This window comes from Anoplopoma fimbria, chromosome 17, assembly GCF_027596085.1.
Source record: "Anoplopoma fimbria isolate UVic2021 breed Golden Eagle Sablefish chromosome 17, Afim_UVic_2022, whole genome shotgun sequence".
Taxonomy (NCBI): domain Eukaryota; kingdom Metazoa; phylum Chordata; class Actinopteri; order Perciformes; family Anoplopomatidae; genus Anoplopoma; species Anoplopoma fimbria.
The window spans coordinates 11,889,573-11,902,976 of NC_072465.1; the positions used below are offsets into that span (position 1 = coordinate 11,889,573).

The following is a 13,404-nucleotide window of genomic DNA, read 5'->3' on the forward strand; positions in this document are numbered from 1 at the left end:
TGTTAGTTGTGCACTATTGGTCAGATAAAATAAGCACTAGCTTCAACTTTTTTTTGCAGAAGTGGAAAGAAGCTAATTTACTGAAACTTTTTAATCAAAATTTGAGGTACTTGATTATTTCAATTTTCAGAGACTTACTTTCAATCTGATATATTTCAAAAGGGTGCACTTCTTCCTTCATTTAGCTGATGGCTGTTATTGTGGGATTTCAGGGATGCACTGATCCAACTTTTTCAGTCCCATTACCAGGGCCCATACTGATAAAGATACCAGGGTTTTTGCTATCATCCGATACAAGTTAATTACTAAGCTGTATGCCTTACTGAGCAGAAGTGAATGGGGTCATTCTTTTATGTGTAAGGCAACATCAGGCTTGACTTAACAATGACTTTCCTAACTTTGTAAAAAATATGTAACAAATAAATACACAAATACCAATTCATTGAACTTTTATTCATCATTAAAATAATAAATTGTGCACCAAAACCTTGGTAAAAATATTAATTATAAGGAATTCAAATTCAAGTATCAACCTTTATAATGTGGCAACAAATTGGTCAAAACTTAAACAATAATTCAAATTCCAGTATGTAGTGTATGTAGAACATATACATAGAATTGAATTGAATAGAATTGATTGGCCCCATGGTCACCAATATCCGATCTTGCTAATGTTTGTTTACTTGAGTGAAACTTTGATTGCAGGACTTGTCATGGACTTTTATGTGGTACTCCCACAATAACAGTGTAACAGATTTTATTACTGTCACCTTTGTCTCTGTGAGCTTAGTTGAGATGTCATCATTTTGAACATTCTTTAAGGTAGACTGAACAAGTTCACGTCTAAAACCAGGCATAGCAAATATCATCTTCCACATTGTCTTATTGACAAAATGTTTTTGTTATCAGTTGCATATTAAATCAGAACATGCAATGTACATGGAGTCATATGTATTATGAAAGATTTCCAATACATGTGAAAATAGTCCAAATGAGATGAAAATCAGTGTCAATTATGGTAAAGAAAAGAAATGCCCTCACAGTTATAAGATAGAAAGAAAAATATATTCTCTGACATACGAATCGATTTAATGAATCAATGAAAGAATAAGCTTTAATGAACAAAATAAATGGCAAGATTGTGCGTCAGTTCTACAAAAGGGGAACATCTTAGTAACTGGCAGTCAGCCGTTTCCAGGAGTCTTTGAATGTAGCATAAGGTCTGACTGCTGAGGAGCTGAATGGACGAGGCCCCGCCCCCTGCTCGTCAAGACTCACCCTGCCTGAAACAGTCAGGTTCATCCACGGATACCTCATCTCTACCAGCTCCACACCGCTCATCAGGTAAAAACTAACTTTAATACTCTTTCAGGACTAGATTAAGATACTTTGGTGACATGTTTAAGCTGTATGCATACAATGTCGTCGTTGTTGTTGAGAAACATGCCTTATGCTCGCATACTGAGTTGTATAATAGATCAAAATGTAAAAATCACAGATACCAAACTAGATTATTACTAGCCTACAGGAATTTGCTCTCGTGCTGTACTTTCATCACGCCAAACACCGTTCAGAAATCTATGAAAATTACTTTTTATCAGGAGGAAAAACGTTTCACACACCACTCACATGCACCCTTTGGAAGATACTATTGACTTTGCCTGGGATGAGTAACACATTTAACATACTGTTGGTTTTAGACACGCTTTACACGATTTAATGCCATGTAGTATGTTTTGGTATTTGTTTATTGTAATTTTCTAAAGCACAACAACGCTAAAGCTATCTTAAGTAAACTTATCATCCTTTAATCTATACCAATTGAGTACTGGGTTCCCTAAATTGCTTAATGTTATGCCTCAGTTTTTTTTCAAAATTATGGCTAATTAGAGCAGAGACATGCGAACAAATTCATTCCTGTTCCTCACTTTGTAAAGACCATGAATACAAGTTGAAGTTGTAAGTCTGTACTTTAATTTGTTTCTGACAAAATTCAAATTAACTTGTAATATTCAAATTCATCATCTAGACTTTGCAGAATTCAGTCAGTATACAATATGTGTAATATCCTTTTTAAATTGCATCCAATTGGCCTTTCAAGGCCAGGATTATAAACCAACCTAGTTTTTGTCCTGTCAGGGAATCAGCCACTAATCTGTTCCCACAGCAGACACAGGGGATGAACACAGGAGATGAGAAGGAAGGAGGGTTGGGAAGATTAACCAACCACTGTTTTTTTTACCTTTCTAATCTTGTGTAACTGATAGGCACAAATAGGCCTTACCCAGCAGGTAATGACTTACCTCAGTCATGGACATGCGCCGTTTATGTAAGCAGGACAACATGGGAAGGTGGGGGGATATCTTAAAGGGTTGAGGGAAGGATTTATGACCCCACCACTGACTTTGTTCATCAGGTATGTTTGATTATTATGGTCAGGGCTGTAGCCAGGATTTTAGATATACTGAGGTAATTAATAATAGATTCATAATCGTTTATTTAATCGGTTGATTGTTTCACTACAAATTTTGAACAAGTTCTCGTACCTAAATAACATAGAAGGTAATCTGTGAGTGTCTTCCAAAACAATCCATAAGACTGTTCGGAAAAGAGTTTATGTGCGTGTTTTCAGATTGGCCACTCCTGGACATGACCCTGAAATAGCTCCTGTTAGAGGGCCCGCTCCCTCTACGGGCCCCCAAGCCACGCGGGTCTGTATTACTGCCCTGCCAAGATGCTGCAATTCACAGAATGAGATTTTTTTTTAGGGTTAACTTAAGCTGAGTTAGCACTTTGATATTTTTGGGACAGAGATATGTCAGATGGCTCCACAGTAGTCTTCTATGTTTGAGAAGTTTGTTGAAAAGAAACACATATTTATGTGATACTGATCCAATTCCATGATAATGGCGTTATGCTTTTGGATCGTCCGTCTGCCCGCCCTATTCTCTCTGTTATCTCAGAAACGCCTGCAGGGAATTTCTTCAAATTTGGCTCAAACATCTGCTTGTGCTAAAGGATGAACTGATTAGAATGTGGTGGTCAAAGGTTACTGTGACCTCACAAAACACATTGTAGTTTAGCCAATACAATTTTTTAATTATTGATGTCCTTTGTGCTTCAGGAGTCTACGGCAACGTCAGAGCCAAGATGGGGCGGAAGGAGATCAGCTGCAGCTGGAAGAAAAGCACCAGTAATATCAAGGACGTGTTTGACTTCAAGGGGAAAATGGGATCGTAAGTACTGCTGATGACGAAAGTAATCAGTGTGCAAGTTTTTTGGTAACTAGTTAAGACAGTTTTAGACAAAGCTGCACAAAAAAGACCAACAAAAGGTTTAGAAGACCGTCAATTCACTAATATGGACGTTCAGGACAAAAATGTTCCTTGGCTGTTGAACAGATTTACAAAGAATGTCATTTGGTCAGGTGATAGAGTATGATTTGAAGTTGTGAGGGAAAGCATGGAGGTGGTGCCAATGAAACCTACAGCTGATATGGTTGTTCTTCCACATGGTGTGGGTGGGTGCGATAGTCATCTGTCTACTTGTTGCACCAAGATACACCAAACTGCTATCCGACAACAGTTTGTAAATCATAGATGATTTATTTGTCACTCTAGGATGCCATTTAATAAAACCCTTTTGGAATCAGGACTTAAAAAACCATTTGGTGAGGGTAATTGGTACAGACGTCAGACAAGAGGTGGGCTTGCTCCAGCAGCTTGTGGAAACCAATGGTTTTTGGTCAGAAAATCCTAAATGTTACAGTACGACATGTAGCTACTGTTTTCTAGTGACATTAAGTTATTTCTACCAAGTTCAGAGGGCTGTCTCTGGACTAAGGGGATGGAAGGAGGCACTGCCGTCTGTCTCCAAGTTGCCAGGCGCACATGGGCCTCCGGGCTGAGCTGAGGGTAATCCCTTCCATCACCTCCCTGAGAGCTTGTTGTATCAATGGAGCTTCTTATACTGCCTGGGTAATCTACTCATAGCCAAACCTGCCAGACTGTTGGAAGACAATAGGGTCATAATAAATCATATAATGATCATGATCACAACTTTGCAGTTGAATGAAATTGATCAGGTGAAATGTTAATGTTGACATTTCGTGTTGAGTGCCTTCAAAACATCAGAGCTTATTTAAATGTTAAGATACACTATACCTGATTCTTCTACTGCTCCAAACAGCTGTTTTCATACCTGTGCCCGTGATTACTAAAACCAAATTAAACTTCCTACCTTAGTTAGCTGAGGTTAAACCAATGTTTTTAACAGAAAGCTCCTTTTGTTTTACAATTTAAAGGGGCATTCCCCCTATTTTGTGTGTCAAAGCCTATCTACCAGTCATTAAAACATCAGCCAGTGAAACAGGTGTATAATGTCTTCTGACATGGCACAGACAGGACAGGGCTAACAAAAGACACTATGTAGTTGCATCATGGGAAAGGTAGGATCCAGCATTTTTGCACAGAAACAGTTAATTGCTTTATCTGCATCAGTTTCAGAAATGTTACGAGACCAGGCTGGCATCACATCACGTGTCAGTACAGTTACCTGTAACAAATGGCTGCTAAGTTAAACTGCAGGTGTTGCCTCCTCAGAGCTGTCCTGCAGCCTCAAAGCTGCTTAAAGCCCTCCTCCCTCTACTGGCTGTGCGTGTGCGTGTGCGTGTGCGTGTGCGTGTGTGTGGTGTGTGTGTGTGTGTGTGTGTGCGCGTTTGTGTCTCTGAAGTTCTTGAGCACTGACGTCAGAGCAGCAGTGCTGGAACATCCTAGCACCACTTCATTATAGGATTAAGAGGTTGACTGACTATATTGGTAGATGGGTATACTGAGGGAGTATGAAGGGAGGAGGTGTGAGCAAGAGCAGTTGTGCCAAAAAGAGACAGAAATGTGTCAACACATGTGTTACTCTGCAAATCATTTTTATTATCTCCAGTAAAACTCAAGTGATTTGTCTTGAAGACTGAAGACTAGTTTAAGGGTATTAATAGTTATAGGCTATGATGGGCTGCAGTGATGTTCCTATAGGTTATGAAAGTTGATCAGATGATTTTATTAATTCTAAAGAATGAAATATGCTCTATTCAGAAAGGGCTAATTTCCGGCTCTAAAATTTAAAAAAAAATACAGGCTCATATGTAACTTTTCAGTAATAGTATCAGTAGGTCACATGAGTCTAACCCTAATTCAGAATGCAGTGCACAACAGACATATGATGGCAACACTGCATTCATAAGGTGTGTTTTTAAGTCTCCCTTAATGGGTCCGAGGCGTTTTAGGTCAGAGCTGCAGTATCACCTGAACAGATGCTCCAATCAGTGGACAAAATATGGGATTACACTCTGGATGCCATCTGACACCCAGCCAAGACTGACCAGCCTCCAGAATCTCTGGGCATTGGACAGGATGGAGCAGGCTTTATGTGGTCTCGGCATTAAAGGGATGATACTTCAAGAAAGGATGCACTTGTGTAGGTTTTGTGAAGACAATGTGGGGAGGAGGGAGATTTATGGAAATTATAAGGTCCCATATCAAGGGAAAGAGAATACATTATCTGTCACATTTGGAAAGTATATCAGGTAGTCGGGTGCCTTTTCTGTCCAAAAAATTGGTAAACAAGCAAATTGTGTTAGCGATTTTAAGAAAACAAGAAAGATTTATGATTTCAGCTTAATTCCAGTAAAAATATGAGAATGTTTCACATGGGTTTAAAAAAAAAAAACATTGAACTTTAAAGATTGGAACAGGAAGTGGAAAAATGCTGATTCATTTCTGGGTTTTAGGTCTCATTGCTGCACCTGAATGTGATTAGTCACTACTATTAAGACTACAAACGAAACCAGAAAGCTTAAGATGACAAAATCTTTTCCTGTTGCCTGGAGATTTTAGGTGTGATTGCAGAATTTGTTAACAGAGATTACATTAATGCTAAAGTCATGAGCAGAGAAACTCCTGTCCGTCGGCCTCAGCCTGGTGCTGGCACTCAGGACACTTATGGTGACAATCAAAATGAACACTCAGTGTGCCGAGGTGGAGCCTTGATGGGGTAAACTAATAGCAAAGCACTTTAACCCCCCACCAATGTTTGTATCTCTGTCCTGTCTGTTTTTGTGCAGGGGGTCTTTTTCAGAGGTGTTTATGGTGAGAGAGAAGACAACAGGAAAACTGTATGCCCTGAAGTGTCTGAGGAAAAAACACCTTGCTCATAGCAACCTCGAAAATGAAATCAATGTACTGAGAAGGTAAACACACAAAACACACATACCACACACACACACACACACACACACACACACACACACACACACACACACACACAACATTCATACAGGTAATTTCCTTTGTGTGGAACAAAGATCAGTGCAGCGGCCCTTTTCTGTTCTGTATGAAGTCAACACTGTGTTTCTCTTTAAATGTATTGAATAGTACGTGTATCACCTTCTTACCTTAATTTAACAAACTGCCCTGAGTCAGAGGTTAACTAGGGTCCCATTCTTTATGTGTAAATACAGCCAGCATCTGTAAACATGCTACATTTGCTACTGAGGACAGCAGTAATACCTCAACCTTTCTCTTTCTATTTCAGGATACAGCATGAGAACGTAGTGGGACTGGAGGATTTCTATGAGAGTCAAACGCACTACTACCTGGTCATGCAATTGTAAATGGATTCATTATTATCATCACATTTTTCACAAAGTATTACCTTGGTAGAACTAAATATCGTTCTGGTTCTTCATTGAAGCTATATGAGTGAATTATTCAAACCCAAACTTCCATTTTCCATTAAAACACCTCTTTCAAAATCCACCCTGACATAATATGTATTTTTGGGTACTCTGAGATCTCCAAAGTTATAACAAAGTTCTGAGGTTTTACAGGCCCACAACAACACCTTTTAGTCCAACAAAACTCTTTGTCCACGAAGCAGTTCAAAGGGGTAAAGGATAGGCAACAAGATCCCTAATAGAAATATTGATGATTTCCCTTGTGTGTGTGCGTGTGTGTGCAGAGTGTCAGGCGGGGAGCTGTTTGATCGCATTATAGACAAGGGGGTTTACACCGAGAAGGACGCCAGTACAGTGATCAAACAGGTGCTGCAGGCTGTCAGCTACCTGCACGAAAACAGCATCGTACACAGGGACCTTAAGGTAAGACACACACACACATACACACACAGACACACACACACACACACACACACACACACACACACACACACACACAGACAGACAGACAGACAGACAGACAGACAGACAGACAGACACCCACCCTTTGGTCCGACAAAAAGTTCCGATATTAAACAATCCTGTTTTGAAATACATACACAACTTAACTTTTACATTACACACACACACACACACACCCTTTGGTCGACAAAAAAGTTCCGATATTAAACAATCCTGTTTTGAAATACATACACAACTTAACTTTTACATTATTTTCTCTCTTTCCCTCTTTTTTACTGTCCACCTCTCTCTCTCCTCTATCTCTGTCTCTCTCTGTCTTTCTCTCTCTCTCTGTTTCCCTCTGTCTCTCTCTCCCTCTCTCTCTCTCTCTCTCTCTCTCTCTCTCTCTCTGTCTCTGCCTTTCTCTCTCCCTCTCTCTCTCTGTCTTCCTCTCTCTCTGTCTTTCTGTCTTTATCTCTATGTCTCTCTCTGTCTCTCTCTATCTTTATCTCTCTGTCTTTCTCTCTCTCTCTCTCTGTCTTTATCTCTATGTCTTTATCTCTGTCTCTTTCGGTCTCTCTCTATCTCTATCTCTCTCTATCTCTTTCTCTGTCTTTATCTCTCTCTCTCTCTCTATCTCTATCTCTTTCTCTGTCTTTATCTCTCTGTCTCTCTCTTTCTGTCTCTCCCTGCCTCTCTCTTTCTATGAGCAGCCTGAGAACCTGCTGTACTATAATACAGATGAGAATGCTAAGATCATGGTCAGTGACTTTGGTCTGTCCAAAACGATGGAGCACGGAGTGATGTCCACAGCCTGTGGTACACCAGGATATGTCGGTGAGTCTTTGTATAAGGGAATACACATACACTTTTTTGCAAAGCTCCACTGGAAAATTGTACTTTTAAAAAACACAACTAAAAGGGATATTTTTTGAGTAAATTACTGTATATCACTGTTACTTTAGTGGTGTAAATGTGTTGATGACACAAAGAAAATGAATCCAGAAAGTGAAGAGGAATCGTTAATGTTTCATTATACAGCGTGCGTTCTAATTGAATAGTTGAAAGGACAAGAGTTGTCAATCATCCACTGATTTCTATCAGGAGTTCTAAGAAGGCCGGCTACTCCGGACTGCTGTTCAGTGCCAAACAACATTCAGAGCCTTCCCCTCAGAGGCCCACATCAACCACCAGCAACTCTTGGAGGGGCAGGAGCAGTCAAATCAGTAGTAGTCAGTCTACTCTATGTGCTTATAAACAGTGGGAATATATCATTCTATGTTTGCTTGAATGCTTAAATGTATTTGCAGCCAAAAAGTACACATTGTCACAATGACACGTTGAAGGTTTTTGATTGTCAGTCGTATTTGAACTGTTTTAGAACTGAGTTAGTGCAGTTGAAATCTTTTAAAATATCACGTTTGATATAATCATGTGCCATGGGATTTATACAAGTAAAGAAAGTAAGATGTTCAAGACTAAATCATCTGGAAGTTTCCAGAAAATCAGATCAGAGCAAGCATGTTTGAATTGACTTTTGCTGGCAGTTACAAGCAGAGGTGTACGTATATGGCAACATTTGAAATCCCAACAACAACACAGTTGATGATCCTCTATCACAATAATAGAAACATAAACATTAGACATCCATGGTACAAGTACTTTTATTTCTGTTAACCTGCATCACTGCTGTGTGTCATTCTACAGCCCCTGAGGTTTTGGCCCAGAAGCCCTACAGCAAAGCAGTGGACTGCTGGTCCATTGGAGTTATCACTTACATCCTGTGAGTACATTTCTTTCCTCTCACAAGAACCTACATGGCTCTTCATAAATACTCATAACAGACTGGAGAACTAAGGGGATCTATTTGTTCTGGAGCTGTTTTCCCCAAGAAAAGCTTACATTTGAAAATTTACTTTCAATAATTAGCCAGAGGCTATGCAGTAAATACATAAATCTTTTTTTTTGTTGAGAAATCATAATTCTTAGTTATGAAGCTATAGCATTTCCAAAATTGATCCAAAATGTATAAGGGATTTACAAAGGGTGAATAAAATGGGATTAGCTGAGTTAGCTGCTTGGCTCTATGTTGCAGGCTCTGCGGCTACCCTCCATTCTTTGACGACAACGAGACTCGTCTTTTTTCAAAGATCGTGAGAGCAGAGTACGCCTTCCATTCACCTTTCTGGGACGACATCTCTGAGTCAGGTGTGGAAACAGCAAAAAACACTTCACTTCTCAGGCTCCACAAACATTTTTTCATATCTGATACCCCTGTTCTTTCTCTTTTGGAATCATACTAATTTTTATTCATTGCTTTGACGCTATTCCAAATGACTGTGACTTAGTCTAGGTCTTGGCCAGACCTAAAGCAGCTTTTATCAATATATTTTATAACACAATCAAATGCAAACAATGCAACAATGTGAAAGGGCTCCCTTGTAGTGCTGAATTTGACAGAAAATGATCAGCTGAATGTGCAGCTCACCTTGATTTTGCAGAGCTTTATAGTGAGTTCCAGCTCATTGTTTAGATCTCCAGCTTCATTTTTGGATGCAGTAGGCAGATGCAGTCAGCAATAAAGCTCTAGAAAACAGAAGACAGACACAGTTAGAGACTTGCAGATATGTCCCTGAAAGAGAGTGCATAATGGACTTCATCAGGTGGCCAGAAACACGACTCCAAATCAATGATAATGGTGCTCCATAACTGCTGAACGAATAAAAAAGCAACTAATTGCTAATAAGAGCCCTGTTCTCAAATATGGCTAACTAATTCAGGCTAATATCCGGCTAAAATGATCCTGCTTGTTTTATATATATATATATACATATATATATATATATTTATGAAGAGCCATGTAGGTTTTTTAAAACGCAGTTTGAAGATTGATTTGTATATTCTTTTATAAGTGTTCTCCCATTAAACAATTGTCTGAGTGCCGATCGTGTGATTGAAGTTAAATGAGGCTGAATGAATTGGGGGCTTGGGAACCCTCCCAGCATGCACTGCGGCAAAAGATTAATTTACATGAGCCTTATTCTATGTGTCTCCCTACATTGTGCATGTCATTCAGTTCTACATTGTGCTCTATAATATTTCCTCTATTTCTGTTTGTTTACAAGTAAATGTAGTTAGGCAGTAGTTAGACAGATCTGAGGGGATCTATTAGTTGGGTGCAATGGACTCAATTGTTCCCAATGGATTTGCAGGAGACTTTTAAGTGACAGTCATCTGCCTGTTATGCAAATGTGACCTTACTAAATGTCTTAAAAAGCATGTAGGCTATGCCAACCACAGAACGTTTTTAACGCGTTTCCAATGACATTTAAATCCAGACAAAATTTCATGCAAAATTCTGAATTTCTGTAGTCTTTGCCACACAAATGAGGTTCATGTTTGAGAAACTAGTTTTATGTTCATTCTGTTACTTTGCAACACATTTTTTTTCTATAAAAGTAACATGAAAATGCATTGCACTGTTTTATGCATTAATAATGACAAGGAAGGGTTAAAAGTTTGGACTTGAAACATTGTTTCAAAGTCTAAAGATTGCCTTTGAAAGACTCAAATCCAGTTCTGGTTGTTTCATGTGACAATGTGACAAAAATCCTGTCACTATTAACCTCAGTGATAACTAAGTATAGATCAGAATGTATTTAGAGCTTAACCTAATATAGAGCAGCATACCTACAGTACTTACATCATACTTACGTCACCCACTGCTATAGAGGTTTGACCTGTTTGGATTAGATCAGATATAATTACTGAAGATACTAAATGGGGAAGGAGAGTTCTCGCTCACCTGAGGGATTAAAAGAGCTGGCATTAAGAGACATGTCAAACATCTTTATAACTTAACGAAAAAATGTAGGAAAAAAAGAAACCTGCTGATTGAGAGGAGATTTTGAAAGGCTGATAGATAAATACAGTATTTTAAAACACTGCATGAGCTACTTTCCTTTCTTGTTTTAATTCCAGTTTTGAAGTTGAAGCATCAGCATAGTGCTGTCACCCAATGTTACACACCTTTACTCCACAGAAAGACCAACACATGAAAATGTTTCAAAACACTGGGAAAGTGCAAACTAATTAATTGATAAGTAAATAATAAGTACAAGTAAATGTTGTGTTAGGTGTGAAGAAACAATGCAAATATGTTTCATATCATAGAGAGGTATTTTGTTGTCTTGTCTTACTATGGTGATCAAATTGAGCATTTTATTGTGGTAGATGAACTTAAAAATGAACGAAATTTGCAACAAGAGTTTGAACGAAACTCTATTGCAACCTAAAAATTAAAATTGAATAAAAGTTGGCATCCTGATTACAGCATGTCAGAGTGCTGCATTGTAATCAGACTCTAACAGATGAGCATGCCATGTCTCAACAGCCAAAGACTTCATCAGGAATATGATGGAGAAAAACCCCACCAAACGCTTCCTCACCGAGCAGGCACTCAGACACCCATGGTAAGTCCTTTCCCCTGGTTACGCACACACACACGTTTTTTTTTTCGTTTTCCAAATGAACTAATGTCGGTGACTTGATTGCAGGATTGCTGGAAATGAAGCTAAAGACCTGGACATTTATCAGTCTGTCTGTGAACAGATAGAGAGAAACTTTGCCAAATCCAAATGGAAGGTAAGAGAAGCTGCTGTCGGCTCATGGACTACTTCATATTACAACCACATTTGCTTTTAAGGTTAACCAACATAAGCTGAGCTGAACACGCAACATACAAACAAATACAGTGTATGCAGCCATATTCTAATAAAATATGAGCATTTGAAACATATTGAGCAGATTGACAAACAGTGGCGAAGTGGATGATATAGAAATTCGAGCGTTTGGGATTTTGCTTCCATGACAAGATAGCATTAGCTAATTCCTCATTTAAAAATGTATACATAACGTATTAGAATACTTGTTATACAAATAAAAATGGTCTTAATGTAAGTAATCAACTGGGGGAGGTTTCATGGTGATATCTATTAGTTAATATTTTTACCTACTTACCTGAAGTGTCTTCAAAATGTACATATCTTTAAAAGCCGTTTTCTCTTTATGATTTTTTTCTCAGACTCTGAGCCAGAAATTTCCACTTCAGTAGCACTAGCATACACCAAACTTTACAGTTTAATTTTTATCAATATTCTGAAAGTTTTCACAGAGGGCTTTGTTCATACTGTATATGATTGTGATAAAAAGAGATCTAAAATCCCCTTTTTAAAGACAATGCCTCATTTGCATATTCAAGCATACATTTTCAGACAACTTTTAAAAAAACTATTTGTCTTAATGTAAGAAATCAACTGGGGAAGTTTCATGATGATATCTTTTAGTTAAATTGTTTACCTTTTTCACCTGGGGTGACTACAAACTGTTTACAAACTGTACCAATTTAATTGAGGTCAAGTCAATGGTTAGTGACACAGTCACTTTTTATATAAAGCCAACCATGACATGTTCAAGGCTGTCCTTACTGATTAAAGACAGATTTGTCATGGCTAAGTAGGCAGCACCAGTATAACCCTCTCCCATTTTGTGGGAATTTCTAACAGCAAGCCATCAACGCAGCCTCAATTATCCACCACATGAAGAAAATGCAGTCGTCCCTCACTGAGCCGTCCCCCTCACAACTCTGCACGCCCAACATCCTAGTAGAGGCCTCCCAGAATGACCAGGAGGCGCTGGGACCCTGCCACGATGAGGCTAATGGCCTCGACCCAAACGGGAATCCCATTCATGCAGCCAATCATCTATCCTGCTCTAATCCTGAGTTGGGCAGAGTTCTCTGTCCACCACTGAGAGCCAGTCACAGTGAGCCTGGGAACACCCTCACCGTTGATGGATCAAGAGAGGTCAAAAACTTCCTTTCAGAGATCGACACTCCTTTCAGGCCATCTAAGAGGTGAGAGCTGCCGCCCTGTTCCAGCTGCTGGAAAATCGGCATGTCAGCCGACAATATCTTTACATATATTCCCAGATCTTTTTTTTAATTTGGACATATGTATGCCAATATCATCTTGAAATTCTGAAATTCATATTATCTGCAAAAGGTATTGGCAATATTTTATCAGTTGCATTTTGGAGATCATTTATGTAAATTAGAGGGCCTAGGAATGGAGCCTTCAGGTAGCCCACAAGTGATTATTACTCTATCTGTGTCAGAGTATGAACTGCCTTTAATATATAATTAATAATAATTAATATATAATTTTTAAGACTGT

At 38.8% G+C, this 13,404-nt stretch overlaps 1 protein-coding gene across 1 annotated transcript; it reads left to right on the forward strand.

Moving 5' to 3' along the window:
- Positions 1 to 1,290: 1,290 nt before the first annotated feature.
- camk1ga (calcium/calmodulin-dependent protein kinase IGa) lies at positions 1,291 to 13,089 on the forward strand. Its single transcript, XM_054617492.1, has 11 exons — positions 1,291 to 1,344; positions 3,125 to 3,236; positions 6,119 to 6,244; positions 6,589 to 6,663; positions 7,015 to 7,153; positions 7,885 to 8,008; positions 8,879 to 8,954; positions 9,267 to 9,379; positions 11,565 to 11,643; positions 11,728 to 11,815; positions 12,736 to 13,089. The coding sequence occupies exons 2-11, from the start codon at positions 3,151 to 3,153 to the stop codon at positions 13,087 to 13,089; spliced, it is 1,260 nt and encodes a 419-aa protein (XP_054473467.1). The 5' UTR covers positions 1,291 to 1,344; positions 3,125 to 3,150.
- The last annotated feature ends 315 nt before the right edge of the window (positions 13,090 to 13,404 follow it).

Excerpts from the sequence above, each read along its gene's own strand:
- camk1ga (XM_054617492.1), top strand. The coding sequence starts at position 3,151 with ATGGGGCGGAAGGAGATCAGCTGCAGCTGGAAGAAAAGCACCAGTAAT. Across the intron at positions 3,237-6,118 it reads TTCAAGGGGAAAATGGGATC|GGGGTCTTTTTCAGAGGTGT; the intron begins GTAAGTACTGCT and ends GTTTTTGTGCAG. Across the intron at positions 11,644-11,727 it reads CAGGCACTCAGACACCCATG|GATTGCTGGAAATGAAGCTA; the intron begins GTAAGTCCTTTC and ends ACTTGATTGCAG.